Source organism: Littorina saxatilis, linkage group LG4 (assembly GCF_037325665.1).
Source record: "Littorina saxatilis isolate snail1 linkage group LG4, US_GU_Lsax_2.0, whole genome shotgun sequence".
NCBI lineage: Eukaryota > Metazoa > Mollusca > Gastropoda > Littorinimorpha > Littorinidae > Littorina > Littorina saxatilis.
The window spans coordinates 24,397,666-24,411,805 of record NC_090248.1 but is presented as its reverse complement, the minus strand read 5'-3'; the positions used below and the strand labels follow the sequence as shown (position 1 = coordinate 24,411,805).

Genomic DNA, 14,140 nt, shown 5'->3' with positions numbered 1-14,140 from the left:
TTAATTGCCAAGTTTTTTGTTTATAAGTGTAGACTTGCTAAAGTCCAACCAACTCTCAACATGTACTTCAGAGAACTTGCATATGTACACAAAATAGACAAACAAGTACATCAGATTACAATGAGTTATGACAAATACATTCATAAGTGGGCTGCGTACACAGATCTGATACAAGAGTAACTGCACACACTTTCCTGCTTTTGTATACCTAAAAACACTTTTTCTGCCATTGTATACATAAGGTGGTTTTGTTAATGTCACAATGTTCTGAATTGCCTTTCCCATACTGTGTGTCTACCAATACATGAATGTAACCTTTTCTGTATAACAAAAAATTGTGAGAAAAATTCTCAGCGTGGTCCTCAAGATCTGCTTGTGGATAAAAGATCTTCGACAGTTTTGAATGACTTTTTTTTTCTCACATATGGTTCACATACAGCCGGAAGTGAATTGGTACAGTGGAACCCCCCTTTTAAGACCTCCAATAATCTAAGAAAATCAGGTCTTAAAATGGGGTAAGTTTACAGAGGTTATGAACAGAAAGTCTCAGAAAACAGGGTCTTAAAAGAGAGGGAGTCCTAAATTGGGGGATCTAAAAAAGGGGGTTCCACTATATTGATTTTGAGTTCAGTGTTGTTGCCAGGCCTCGGTCTTCGGTCTCTGACGCATTCCTTTCTGATTTGACGCATTGGACCTAGCCTTGTCCGGTCGATGGAGCGATAGTTTTTACGTTTTGGTGGTCAACTGACCGATACATATTCGTACAAGGCGGACAAGGTCTGCAATGAATGGAATGGGAGTTGCAAAGTCGGAAAACAAACCCCGATCGAAATGCTCATGTTCGCTACGAGTGAAAATGCACTCGGTGCCGAGTCCGTGGTTGTCGTCATTGACACTCGAGGCTGCGTTTACGGAAATACCCGATCCAGCCGGTGTACCTGTTTACCGAAAACGGCGAAAACAGCGGAAAGTTCATCAATATAGTACTAAGGCATGGTAATGCGAAGATCAGGCAGGATCCCTACATTCGCACACCGGGCACTGTATTGGAAAGGGTAGGCCAGGAATGTCAGGCTCTTTCTCCTCGCAAAGTTTATGAACAATTAAAACTAGGAAGCGACATCAAAGCAATGCCAAAGGACTTGAAACAGGTTCACAATAAGAAGGATCGAGAAAAACGGGAATAGCCTGAAAATGTTGCCCCCAAAAAAGTTGCTAAAAGTTGCAACTAAGTTGTAAAAAAAACCAATTGCAACAAAGGTGCAAACAAACTTGCACAAAATTGCAAACACATATAATCTAATAGTTTCGCTGTTTCCGGTAAATAGGCTTTATTGTCATTTTTGCGTAAAAAGATAGATTTAACTCCGGACTGTAAGTTGTTTTGCATTGCATGTATCAAAGGTATGGCGGTACAATTTGGACCTATTGTTTTTTTTAAAGCCAGGACATTTGGACCTATTGGTTTTTTTTAAGGAGGTCCAAATGACCTATTGTCTTCTTAGGCTGGCAACAACACTGAGTTGGCATGTGTTGTTGTGTGTTCCAGTGGGCAAGACAGAGAAGGAGCGTGTCAACGTAGACATGATGTTGGATAATGCAATGGACTTGAGAAACGGTGTTGTCGGTATGGCGTACAATCCAAACTATGTAAGTAGGCACAGATTTTTCCGTCACTGAGTCTGTTGTTCTATGGAAATAGGTCTAAACTGCATCGTCTAAATAGGAAAACATTACCAGGCTAGTTTGGTTTGTTTTACTATCTGTGATTTATGTCTGTATGCGCTAAAGTGCAAAATGTGGGGGGACAATGGGGGTGCTTTGACAGTAATGACAGTGTTTGTCATAATTGTACTGAATAAAGTCAAGCTGACTGACGATGGTTAATTATCTCACCTGTAGGCATATAGTGAAGATAACTTGATGTTACGGGTTCAATAGTACTGACAATTGTTTTCCTCTTTTGATCATGACATTCCAGCTGTTAACATTTGCAGGAAAAGATGATCAAGGAGTATGAGTATAAAGACATCCTTGCTGGCTACGAAAAGTGGCTGTCAAACAAGACATGGTTTGGCGGAGAAAATGTAAGTACACATACAATTTTACTTAGTGTTGTTATTATGGTTGTGTGTCCAATGCTGGCTTTGTGGATTAGGATTAAACATCATTATGCTGAACAACTGCCCACAAGCCTAAAAGAAACCGGGGCTCTTCATTCTAGGCTTAACTTACGATCCACGACCAAAGTGTGAAAAACAAGTGGAAAGCCAACTGGCTGTCATGTCAGAAGAAGTGACTGTCACTATCAACAAGAAAGGTAGACGCGCCAGCTCATTGGCGACAGTATCGCCAAGATATCCATCCCCGGTCAGGCCGTGTGCACGTGGTGCGACAACGGCCACTGCGTGGTGAAATACGGACTTGGTGGAAAAAAACTGTTGGTTCGTCACATTGAAAGCTAGAAGCACAGAGTGCTCTTGGAAGCACGTCAGACAACAACCTCCGTTGTTTTTGCAACCGAGGTAAGCTTTCTTTATTAATATTTGGGCGCCGGTCCTCCGTCGTAATGAAGCCATACACATTCTTCTTCTTCAGTCTTCTTCTTCTTGACTCTGACTCGGTAGCCTAGTACCATTACTGGCCTATACCATATTTCAACAGCCCAAAAAATAAATGTTTTCATGATAAAGCACAGTGTCAGTATGTGGATGCCTAGCGATTGTATTGTTTGCATTGCAATAACTGAATATGATGGAACAAAACACAACTCCAACACAGCAAAATGAAAGTCCAAATTTGCGTATTAAAAAATACTTTCTCAAGGAAAACAAAAGATGAACGAAGACAATGGCAAGTGATGACGTAAAAAGAATTGCTGACACTTGCCCTGACGGTGACACTCTTCATGCTTCTGAGAACTTGTATAGGCCCATTGCAGAAACTCAAGTTATCAACAGCATTTCTACTCGGCGCGCGCGGTATGAGAATCACGGGTCGTAACTCTCTGGAATTGGTCATCCGCCGCCATGTTGGATGCCTTGCACGATCTCTGACAGTGCTTGAGCGTTGGGTGGCGACTCAACAAAAGTGAAAATGACACGTTGTGTGGCATAGGGGGTAAAAATCAAGGGTCTGCCAAACCCGGCAAATGCAGTAGGCAGCCCAGAGATCCCTAAGTACCTCTCCCAATTGTAGTACTTGTCGGCAATATTTACAGTTTCAAATTGCTAGGATAGCTTCTTTGTGGTTTTAGAGAGGTGTCCTGGGGAAACTGAAAGGTAGCCTCGTCAGGGGACAACTATTCAAACCCATATCCTCATTATTTTGATTCTCAATTGAGAATAATCATTTATAGATGACTATTATTCATTTCCCTTTTTAGGATGTACTTGCACGTACTGGTGGTTTATTACCCAAATGTCCTCACAGCAGACCTGTTTACACTACACATTGAGCGTAGTAAACTACGAATTTGAATAATATACTACGCAACTACGCAAGTCTGTCGTTTTCTACGCAAACAGTATTTATAAAAAAAAAAAATATAAAAAAAAAATTCGTCTTTACACCTGTTCCTTGTCCCGTTGTGCTCTCACACCGCCCCGTCCCTGCACGCAAACGGTATTGTTTCGGCTACGCATATCGCAATCCGTAATTTTCTTCATCTCCCTTGACCGATCCATTTTCCAATCCATGTTTTCGGCCAGCAGTCGTTTGCTGCGTGCAGCGCGTAAAGCGCCTACGGGCGTTGCGTTGTAGCTTGTTAATGCCGAATAGGCTTCTCCAAACAAATGCCGGGCACAACTGAAAGCGTTACTGCCAAACCATGCGGGCGTTTCGACACAATGGCTGAACGCAGAGCACACGAAAGTGAAGATGAGAACTGTGAAGAAAATGACTCCGAAAGGCCACCGACCAAAAAGAAAAAGACGAGCAATGCGCCGAACCAAGTCTTTCTGCCAAAATATCATCAGGACTACCCATGCCTTGTCTTCGCGGAAAGGAAAACATCATGCTCATTGCACTGTCTGCAATTCCCATTTTTCCGTCGGTCAATCAATACATGTGGTAAAAAGTAGCAATCATTGTTCTTGTTGTTGTGATAGGTCGACGAGAAATTCTACACATTCAATTACAAAACTACACATTTGCCTCATTTTGCTCCCAGAAAATACACATGCAATGTTTTAGGGGTAAACAGGTCTGTCACAGTGACTGAGGCTTATATAAGGCTCGGTGATTCGTGTATTTGTTTGTTCAGCCCATTTCTTTCTTGTGTTTATTCACAAGAAGAAAAACAATAAAGATAATCATTTATGTATGATTTATGGTGGGATTTTTCCTCCATGGTGTGTGTGCGCGCCTTCGTGAGCGAGGCTGGTACTACATATTGTTCATACGAAATGACAAACACAGGTTACAAGCGATAACGCGCAAAAGTACTGGTTTATTATTTTTCATCTGACACTAGGGATCAGTAATGTATAGATATATAGTTACAGTACCACGTAATGCGGTAAAAAACTTATGAACAGAAAGAAAAAGAGAAAAGAAAACAAATTATTAGACATGGCAAAAGTATCAAATGCATTAACAAGACACGAGAAGTAAAAACAAGAAAAATAAACAATCACAAGACAGGCGAAGACAAACAGACACGAAAGTTACAATTACCAAACACTCGTTGGTTAGTCCTTCAACAACAATAAAGAGTTACGTTCTGTACGTTCAACAACAATAAAGAATTACGTTCCGTACGTTCAACAATACCATAAGCACTAAGAATACTCAAGAAACTTAGCATACATACGTTTAAAACCAAAATGGCTACTTTCAGAAAAATACAAAAACGTTGACTCATCAGGCCAGGAATACAAAGCAAACTGTCATACCAAAAAAGTCTAACGACAACGTTCCTGCGTTAATCAAAGTCACAAACAAGATATTTACTCATCCACTTTCCCTCAATAACGTTACAAGAAATAAGCCCGTTTACAAACGATCACCACAGACCGCAAGCTTCTTTTACCTAAATTCTTTTAACGTAAGGCTGAAAAGTCGGAGAAAACGTTTCACTTCGAACTTCGTTAACCACAGAAAACACAAGTTATCATTATAAACATTAGCGACTTTCTAGCGTCTACAAAACATTGCTGTACGTTCACAACACTAGAACAGTTGAACACACAATAAAGAAACACTACAACAAGTCAGACTTTCAACTCACGTTATACATAAACAACTCACAAAGTAATTACAAAATGGCGACCAAAACACAACACAAACAAGTAACAACAAAATTACCTTATGCGCTGTGTGGGTTGACCAGCAGTACCAAAAACGTGTTGCCTCACAAACGAAGGGCACAAAACGATTCACACTTGAGAAACAACTGTCTCCAAGAACATTACGTTGACGTTAAAACATAAGAAACACTCCGTTGGTTCACTTGATAACCTTCATACGTTTACATCAAAACCAAACGCTTCCTAAAACCCTCAGATCGACTGACGAGACAGGAGTCAAGCAGCGGTATTTATGGAAACAAAAACCTAACATGGAATAGTTATTCAAAAGTCAAAGGTTACCGGATTGACCAACCAACAACATTCCTAAGACAGAATCGGGTGAAACTACTATTTTACAACCAATCAGTAACCGATCACGCACTCCGTGCATGCCCAAAACTTAAAACGGTATATTTAACAGAAAGAACATCAAGGAACTAGCTGACATCACAAAGCTAAAAACACGTGAGTCACACGTATTCTAAAACTTGCAACGCAGATTCGCAGGGCTCACCTCAAAATCAAAACACGGAAAAGAGCACGTGAATCTCACGTAAAAATATTAACGCTCCACAAAACGGGTCACAACAAGGTGCTACAATAAAAACACGGTTTACTTCTTTTTACATCGTGCAATGACTTGAGCAAACGTAATTACAACAAAAGTAGGTGACTGCATGCCACATCGGCATGCACACTCCCACCGGAAATTATATTAATATAATTTACTTCAAAAAACCTTTGTACAAACACATTCCTTATATCAAAAGAAGAATAACGCAGATTTAGACATTTCAAATTTACAACTCAAAATCATTGTGTTGCAAAACATTTACACAATATTATGGTTCAATCATGTTCAGTGTTTCAACACATCTCGTTTCAACTAAATGCCACTAGTCATTTACTCGACGGCATAAAAAGAACGCACCACTTAAACCATAAATGTCCGTTACATCATCTGATATAAAAACAAACCGCAACAATCTACAACTGTCAAATTGGAAAAACACTCCAAAGTTCAATGTTCTTTCAGTTCGCTTACACAGCTTTGTCTTCGTGATTTTCACGATCAACTAACACGGTCATTTTGTGAATAGGTCGCTCTAATATGCGACTATCACCAGTGGGACGGCCGTGATTGTCTAGAGCCTTTGTTCCAACATGCACTTTCACTCGTCTGACCAGTCCATCAGATCCAGGCATCACCTCGATTACACGAGCCATGCACCACTCTGATCTGCACAAGTTCTGGTCATGCAAGACAACAACATCTCCCACCTGTACGTTTGCCTGGGGACGTTGCCAGACACGACGTTTCTGCAAAAGTGAAAGGTACTGGCTCTTCCATAGCAGCCAGAATTCGTCTGCCATCCGCTGGACACAGCGCCAACGTTTCCTGGCGTACAGGTCTGGATCTTCAAACACACCAGGGGGCGGAAGGATGGCACCTGACTTCATGGTGAGGACGTGGTTGGGGGTCAAAGGGCGTGGTCCATCTGCCGATTCCAATGACTCGACAGACAGTGGTCGACTGTTCACGATGGCCATCACCTCGTATAGGAACGTACGAAGTGATGAAGTAGTGAGACGCTGGCCTGATCTTCTGAGAAGACCATTCAGGATGCTGCGTATCGTTCGGATCTGACGCTCCCAAACGCCACCCATGTGACTAGCTGCAGGGGGGTTGAACTTGAACTCACATTTGCTTTCCAGCATCTTTGATGTCAGTCGTTCAGAGTCCATCTCCTTCCATGCCAGTTTGAACTCATTGCATGCACCTACAAAGTTCGTTCCTTTGTCACACCAAATGCGTGATATGTTTCCTCGCATGGAGACAACAATGCGTAGGGCGTTGATGAAGGAATCACTTGACATGTCATCCAGGGTTTCAATGTGGATTGCCCTAGAGGCAAAACACGTCACGATCAGCCCGTACAAGATTAATGTCATGACCTTGACGCAGTCATCACGGTACCCTCGTTTTTTCTGGCGTTTCAGGCCCATCAGACGTTTGACTGTGGCACCTCTGTTGTCGGGGAGGGACGGTTTCTCTGGTCGAAATGGTAAGGGCATCTCGTAGTGACCAGCTTCGTTGATCTTTACGTTTTCCTTCACGATCTTCATGAACTTTACATCGTCCTGGGACATGGATCCTGAGTCACTTGCAAAGTCTCTTTCCATAACATGTAATGGGTCAGTACACGAGACTTCGTCCACCTGTACCTTGTAGACGTGAGCTACACGTTCTTCTTCCCTCGATCCTGGCTTGACGATGACGCGCATGGACGAGGCTATGCCATCAAAGGCGACGGAATGCGGTGCCTTGCCGACGATGCTCCAACCTAACTTAGTCTCTACTGCAAATGGCAGTCCTTGGACAACGTTTAGGGGCATGAGGGCTTCAGCGCAGTCGTAGCCGATGAGGAGGCCTGCTTCACAGTCAGGGTATAAGGGGGGCAGTTTTGGAGACAGGTGTTGGAGATGTGGGTAAGCTTTGACAGTCTCTGAGGTGGGGATATGAGTGGGGTCAACGGAGAGGTAAGGTCGTGAGATGGCAGAAGGGAGCCTGACAAACTCACTGGAGGTAGGAGAGCGGACACGCAATCCAGAGTACTTCCTGCCGGAGACCATAGCATTGTCCTCAGTCAGTGTGGAGACCCTGAGTGTAGTCGGCTGCGATTTGGCTTTAACTTCTTCAGCCACTGACTGCACTACGAAAGTGGCGTTGGACATAGTGTCCAGTAGTGCGTACGTCAGCACCTCTACGTTGGGGTTAGAGTCACTGGAAACGAGAACGGGAACGATCATAGACGTGAAACCGATGCTGTTTTCCTCGCTGGCCTTAAGAGCAGACACCGTAGGGGTCGACGATGACAGTGGCTCTCGAACGTCAGCAGCAGAGGTACGGTAATTGTTCTTGTGTTCACTCGCCCCTTTGTTTTCACTCATACTGTTCTGATATTTGAAATTGTCATCATGAAGACAAGTGGGGTGAGCCTTCTTGCACTTCTTGCACGTCTGTTTCTGCTTACATTGACGGCTCTGGTGATCCTTACTTCTGAGACATCCGTAGCAGATACGGTTCTTGAACAGAAAATCTCGTATCTCAACCAGAGGCTTCTCTATGAGTTCCTTACATGTCCCAGCGTCATGGTCCGGAAGTTGACAGTGCAGACATGCGGTGACATCCTCTGTCAGGGTTGACAGGTTCGTTGTGAACTTTCTTGGTGTCCCCGATGCACTTGTCAAGCCGAAAACAGGGTCGTTAGAAATGTCTGCTTCGAGGGTAACGAACGACACGAGTTCATGGAACAGAGGATACCTCTTCTTTTCAACCTTGGTTCGAGCAACTGTTCTAGACCATCTGTGACTCATCCAGTCTGGGAGCTTTCCGACGATCTTCCGTAAGTACTGGGCATCATCCAGGATGCTCAGTCCACCAACTTCCTGGGCAGCAACGGAACATTGCTGCAAGAAATCGGCCAGACTTCTGAGTCCCTTGGGATCCTTGCTTTTGACTGGGGTCCATTCGTCCAGCTTGGTCCGGAAAGCTTGCGAAACGACGTATGAGTTGCCGAACCGATTTTCCAGCACTTCCATGGCTCTCTCGTAGGCATCACCTTCTCTCAGCAGAAAGAAGCCGGTCACGGCCTCCTTTGCTTGACCTCCGATGTACCGTTGCAGATACAATAACTTCTCACTGCTGGTTATGTTTTGTCTCTCGATGAGGAACGCAAACGACGATCTCCAAATTGGATATTGGAGAGGGTCACCAACAAAAATGCACGGCTCCTGCATCGGCAAACGGTTGATCATCAGAGCGTCTGATAGGGTTTTGGCAAGAGAGTCCATAGGAGTGTCCTGCTTGGCAGGAGTAGCAAGTGGACGTTGGTAGTACGCAGACGGGGGGTAGGTGGCAAATGGACGATCTGCATGACATTCCTTGTCAAAGTTCATGTACGCAGGGGGCCTTGCGTTTTCGTTTCCCCAAATAACTTTGGGGGTGGTCTGATGTGGGTCCAGGAATGTGGGCACGAAAGGCTCTGGTTTGGGATGTAGGTGGGTATCATAGGGGAAACAGGGTGGGGTAACTTGAAAACGTCTGTGGTCCATGCGTTGGTGACGTTCTTCTGGGAAGTAGGTGTGTTGTCCTTGCGTTTTCTTTTCTCTTTTTCTTTCTGTCCATAAGTTTTTTACTGTGCGCGCCTTCGTGAGCGAGGCTGGTACTACATATTGTTCATACGAAATGACAAACACAGGTTACAAGCGATAACGCGCAAAAGTACTGGTTTATTATTTTTCATCTGACACTAGGGATCAGTAATGTATAGATATATAGTTACAGTACCACGTAATGCGGTAAAAAACTTATGAACAGAAAGAAAAAGAGAAAAGAAAACAAATTATTAGACATGGCAAAAGTATCAAATGCATTAACAAGACACGAGAAGTAAAAACAAGAAAAATAAACAATCACAAGACAGGCGAAGACAAACAGACACGAAAGTTACAATTACCAAACACTCGTTGGTTAGTCCTTCAACAACAATAAAGAGTTACGTTCTGTACGTTCAACAACAATAAAGAATTACGTTCCGTACGTTCAACAATACCATAAGCACTAAGAATACTCAAGAAACTTAGCATACATACGTTTAAAACCAAAATGGCTACTTTCAGAAAAATACAAAAACGTTGACTCATCAGGCCAGGAATACAAAGCAAACTGTCATACCAAAAAAGTCTAACGACAACGTTCCTGCGTTAATCAAAGTCACAAACAAGATATTTACTCATCCACTTTCCCTCAATAACGTTACAAGAAATAAGCCCGTTTACAAACGATCACCACAGACCGCAAGCTTCTTTTACCTAAATTCTTTTAACGTAAGGCTGAAAAGTCGGAGAAAACGTTTCACTTCGAACTTCGTTAACCACAGAAAACACAAGTTATCATTATAAACATTAGCGACTTTCTAGCGTCTACAAAACATTGCTGTACGTTCACAACACTAGAACAGTTGAACACACAATAAAGAAACACTACAACAAGTCAGACTTTCAACTCACGTTATACATAAACAACTCACAAAGTAATTACAAAATGGCGACCAAAACACAACACAAACAAGTAACAACAAAATTACCTTATGCGCTGTGTGGGTTGACCAGCAGTACCAAAAACGTGTTGCCTCACAAACGAAGGGCACAAAACGATTCACACTTGAGAAACAACTGTCTCCAAGAACATTACGTTGACGTTAAAACATAAGAAACACTCCGTTGGTTCACTTGATAACCTTCATACGTTTACATCAAAACCAAACGCTTCCTAAAACCCTCAGATCGACTGACGAGACAGGAGTCAAGCAGCGGTATTTATGGAAACAAAAACCTAACATGGAATAGTTATTCAAAAGTCAAAGGTTACCGGATTGACCAACCAACAACATTCCTAAGACAGAATCGGGTGAAACTACTATTTTACAACCAATCAGTAACCGATCACGCACTCCGTGCATGCCCAAAACTTAAAACGGTATATTTAACAGAAAGAACATCAAGGAACTAGCTGACATCACAAAGCTAAAAACACGTGAGTCACACGTATTCTAAAACTTGCAACGCAGATTCGCAGGGCTCACCTCAAAATCAAAACACGGAAAAGAGCACGTGAATCTCACGTAAAAATATTAACGCTCCACAAAACGGGTCACAACAAGGTGCTACAATAAAAACACGGTTTACTTCTTTTTACATCGTGCAATGACTTGAGCAAACGTAATTACAACAAAAGTAGGTGACTGCATGCCACATCGGCATGCACAGTGTGTACTAGGATGTATTGTACTAAATGTACTGTGGTCGTATATTAACGGGTTATATTCCCCGTATGTGTACTATGCGTACAGGTTCATTGGAGGGAGGGTGTAATAGTTGTTTGTTTGGTTTAGCAACGAGACAATTCATCCCTTTTTGGAAGATGAGGGTGGTCCGCCCGAGGGCAGACCGGGTTGTAGGTTCGGGACAATAGATTGACTATTGTCGTTTAGGCAGCTTAGGGATTCTGTTTCGGTTCGCTGAGTGGTCGTGTGGCCGTTTTCGCTGTTGGTTACGGCGCTCGCGCCTTTCCCTGTCTGCATACACAGTGAAATACGCTAAAAGAACAAGAGTGCAATGAAGAAAACTAACAAAGACGGCATCCAATATGGCGGCGCGAAGAGAGTATGAGCGGAGTTGTTAGCCGATCCATTTGATAACGTCACGCCGAGTAAGAAGAATGAATTGGACCTATACTCCTGCTTCACAATGCTTGTAAGACTTGAGTGGTTCCTTGTTGTGCTGTTGGCTTAGTTTCCTACTTTTGGAACATTTGCTGGTCTCATGTCTGGTGGGTGTGTGTGTGTAGAGTGATTCAGAGTAAACTACTGGACCGATCTTTATAAAATTTTACATGAAAGTTCCTGGGTATGATATCCCCAGACGTTTTTTCAATTTTTTGGATAAATGTGACCCTCCACCACGAAATGAGTCGCATGTCACCTCGCGCGGTTCTGCGCTAGGCTTAATATAAGTCTGGGGAGTGTCTAGTATACAGTGTGAGGGTCACCTTAGTCACAGGCTTATAACTCAAACAGTTTTCGCTCTTTTCTAAAACGGTTTTCACCACTGGATAGAGCATAAAAAACTCTTTCGGAAAATGTAAAAATATGAAAATCATGCAAAGGTGACATGCGACTCAATCCGTGGTGGAGGGTCACAAATGTCTTTGATGATGTCATATCCGGCTTTTTGTAAAAGTTGAGGCGGCACTGTCACACCCTCATTTTTCAATCAAATTGATTGAAATTTTGGCCAAGCAAACTTCGACAAAGGCCAGACTTTGGTATTGCATTTCAGCTTGGAGGCTTAAAAATTAGTTAATGACTTTGGTCATTAAAAATCTGAAAATTGTAATTAAAATTATTTTATTATAAAATGATCCAAAATTACGTTAATCTTATTCTTCATTATTTTCTGATTCCAAAAACATATAAATATGTTATATTCGGATTAGAAACAAGCTCTGAAAATAAAAAATATAAAAATTATGATCAAAATAAAATTTCCGAAAACCCCCGCGGGTTAGGGGGAGTCCCATATTGGTTGGGACGAGAAAGAATTTACCCGATGCTACCCAGCATGTCGTAAGAGGCGACTTAACGGTTCTGTTTCTCCTTTTACCCTTGTTAAGTGTTTCTTGTATAGAATATAGTCAATGTTTGTAAAGATTTTAGTCAAGCAGTATGTAAGAAATGTTAAGTCCTTTGTACTGGAAACTTGCATTCTCCCAGTAAGGTCATATATTGTACTACTTTGCAAGCCCCTGGAACAATTTTTTGATTAGTGCTTTTGTGAACAAGAAACAATTAACAAGTGGCTCTATCCCATCTGCCCCCTTTCCCCTATCCCATCTCCTCCCTTTCCCCGTCGCGATATAACCTTGAATGGTTGAAAACGACGTTAAACACCAAATAAAGAAAGAAAGAAAATTTCCGAAATCAATTTAAAAACAATATTTCATCTTATTCCTTGTCGGTTCCTGATTCCAAAAACATATGTGCACGTCCTAGATACTGGGAAATACTATGGGTTGTCAACTTTGAATGACTGTCACAATATCTCTGAGCAATGGATGACAAAGGGGATGCTTTGATGTCAAAGGGGATGGATTTGACTTACTGTAACAACCAAGTTTGGGTTTCCAAACATTGCTGTGGGTTTTAAACGATTTAATTTTTAGCCAAAATGCCCCCAAAACAGCACCTAAAACTGGGACAAAAATACACCAGTCTGTGTTGCAGCTGTACATAATGGAGAATAAAGCTCTGTGAATTTTATTGTGATGTTTATGGGTCAGCTGAAGGATTATTCTCGACATACACACTCAAGAATTACATCTATTTTTCTTCTTCTGGGAGTTTGATCGGCAAAGAAAACACGTAATCGTGGGTTACCGTCGTTTCCGGTTTCAACTTCATCAAAAAATGCTGAACAAAGGAAACCTCAAAGTTATTCAAAGTCATTATTTATTTATTTCAACAACATTTAGGTTTTCAAAACACAGCACTACGGTAGGAAACAAATTTATTTCAGCTTATAATCGCGCTTGAATGTACCCCACCCTTGTTTCGTTTCCATCTGTAATGCACGAAAGCATGGCCACAGCAGACGACAAATCCCGCATTGCCTATCACACACGCGTTGTGAGATCGCGGGAACACCGTGGAAAGTTCCATTCATGACGTTTGACCCGGTCATGTGAATAGACAATGAGAATTTATCCACCCAATCGTATTCGTTTCCGGTTTTTGAGACGTAACTCACGACAGACCACGCTGTATCTTCACTGTTTGAGACCTGTAAAATCTTTTTTGACAATTGTAGCATATATTCATCGACGAATTTTGCGATATTTTGCTGATTAAAGCTTGATCTGGTGCAAAGTTTGAGCAGCACATGTGTTCTCATGATCGGCGCCATTATGAAATTTTCGATTCTTCTGCAACGCACGATCGACAATCGATTAATTCTCTCATTTAGGATTGTCGCTTATGGAAACTTGAACATTTCAAACTTTCATGTATGCATAGTTATTTATCTATGTAGTCCACATGCAATAATCAAGTTTTAGTTCTTTTCTTTGGAAATAAAAGACATTACGAACTATGGTTTCCATGAAACTCACGACAGTATTATCTCTATACACATAAACCCAGTGAGCACAGATCGAAAACTTTTTGCTCACTTAAATCTTTCTATCATGTATTAAAACCCAAAAGGGTGCCCAAAAGGCTAGTTGCTAC

At 42.1% G+C, this 14,140-nt stretch overlaps 2 protein-coding genes and 1 long non-coding RNA gene across 3 annotated transcripts in view; 2 read left to right on the top strand and 1 right to left on the bottom strand.

Moving 5' to 3' along the window:
* Positions 1-14,140, top strand: part of LOC138964295 (glutathione S-transferase Mu 2-like) — a 40,374-nt gene that overhangs the window by 21,130 nt on the left and 5,104 nt on the right. The window contains exons 5-6 of the mRNA XM_070336212.1: positions 1,550-1,650; positions 1,998-2,087. Coding sequence (XP_070192313.1) covers positions 1,550-1,650; positions 1,998-2,087 — 191 coding nt within the window. The remainder of the gene's footprint in view (positions 1-1,549; positions 1,651-1,997; positions 2,088-14,140) is intronic.
* LOC138964297 (uncharacterized) overlaps positions 1-14,140 on the bottom strand; it is a 300,694-nt gene that overhangs the window by 281,481 nt on the left and 5,073 nt on the right. The gene's annotated exons all lie outside the window — the stretch shown is intronic.
* LOC138964292 (queuosine 5'-phosphate N-glycosylase/hydrolase-like) overlaps positions 10,237-14,140 on the top strand; it is a 114,711-nt gene continuing 110,807 nt past the window's right edge. The window contains exon 1 of the mRNA XM_070336209.1: positions 10,237-11,565. The gene's annotated coding sequence lies outside the window, so the exon portion shown is untranslated. The remainder of the gene's footprint in view (positions 11,566-14,140) is intronic.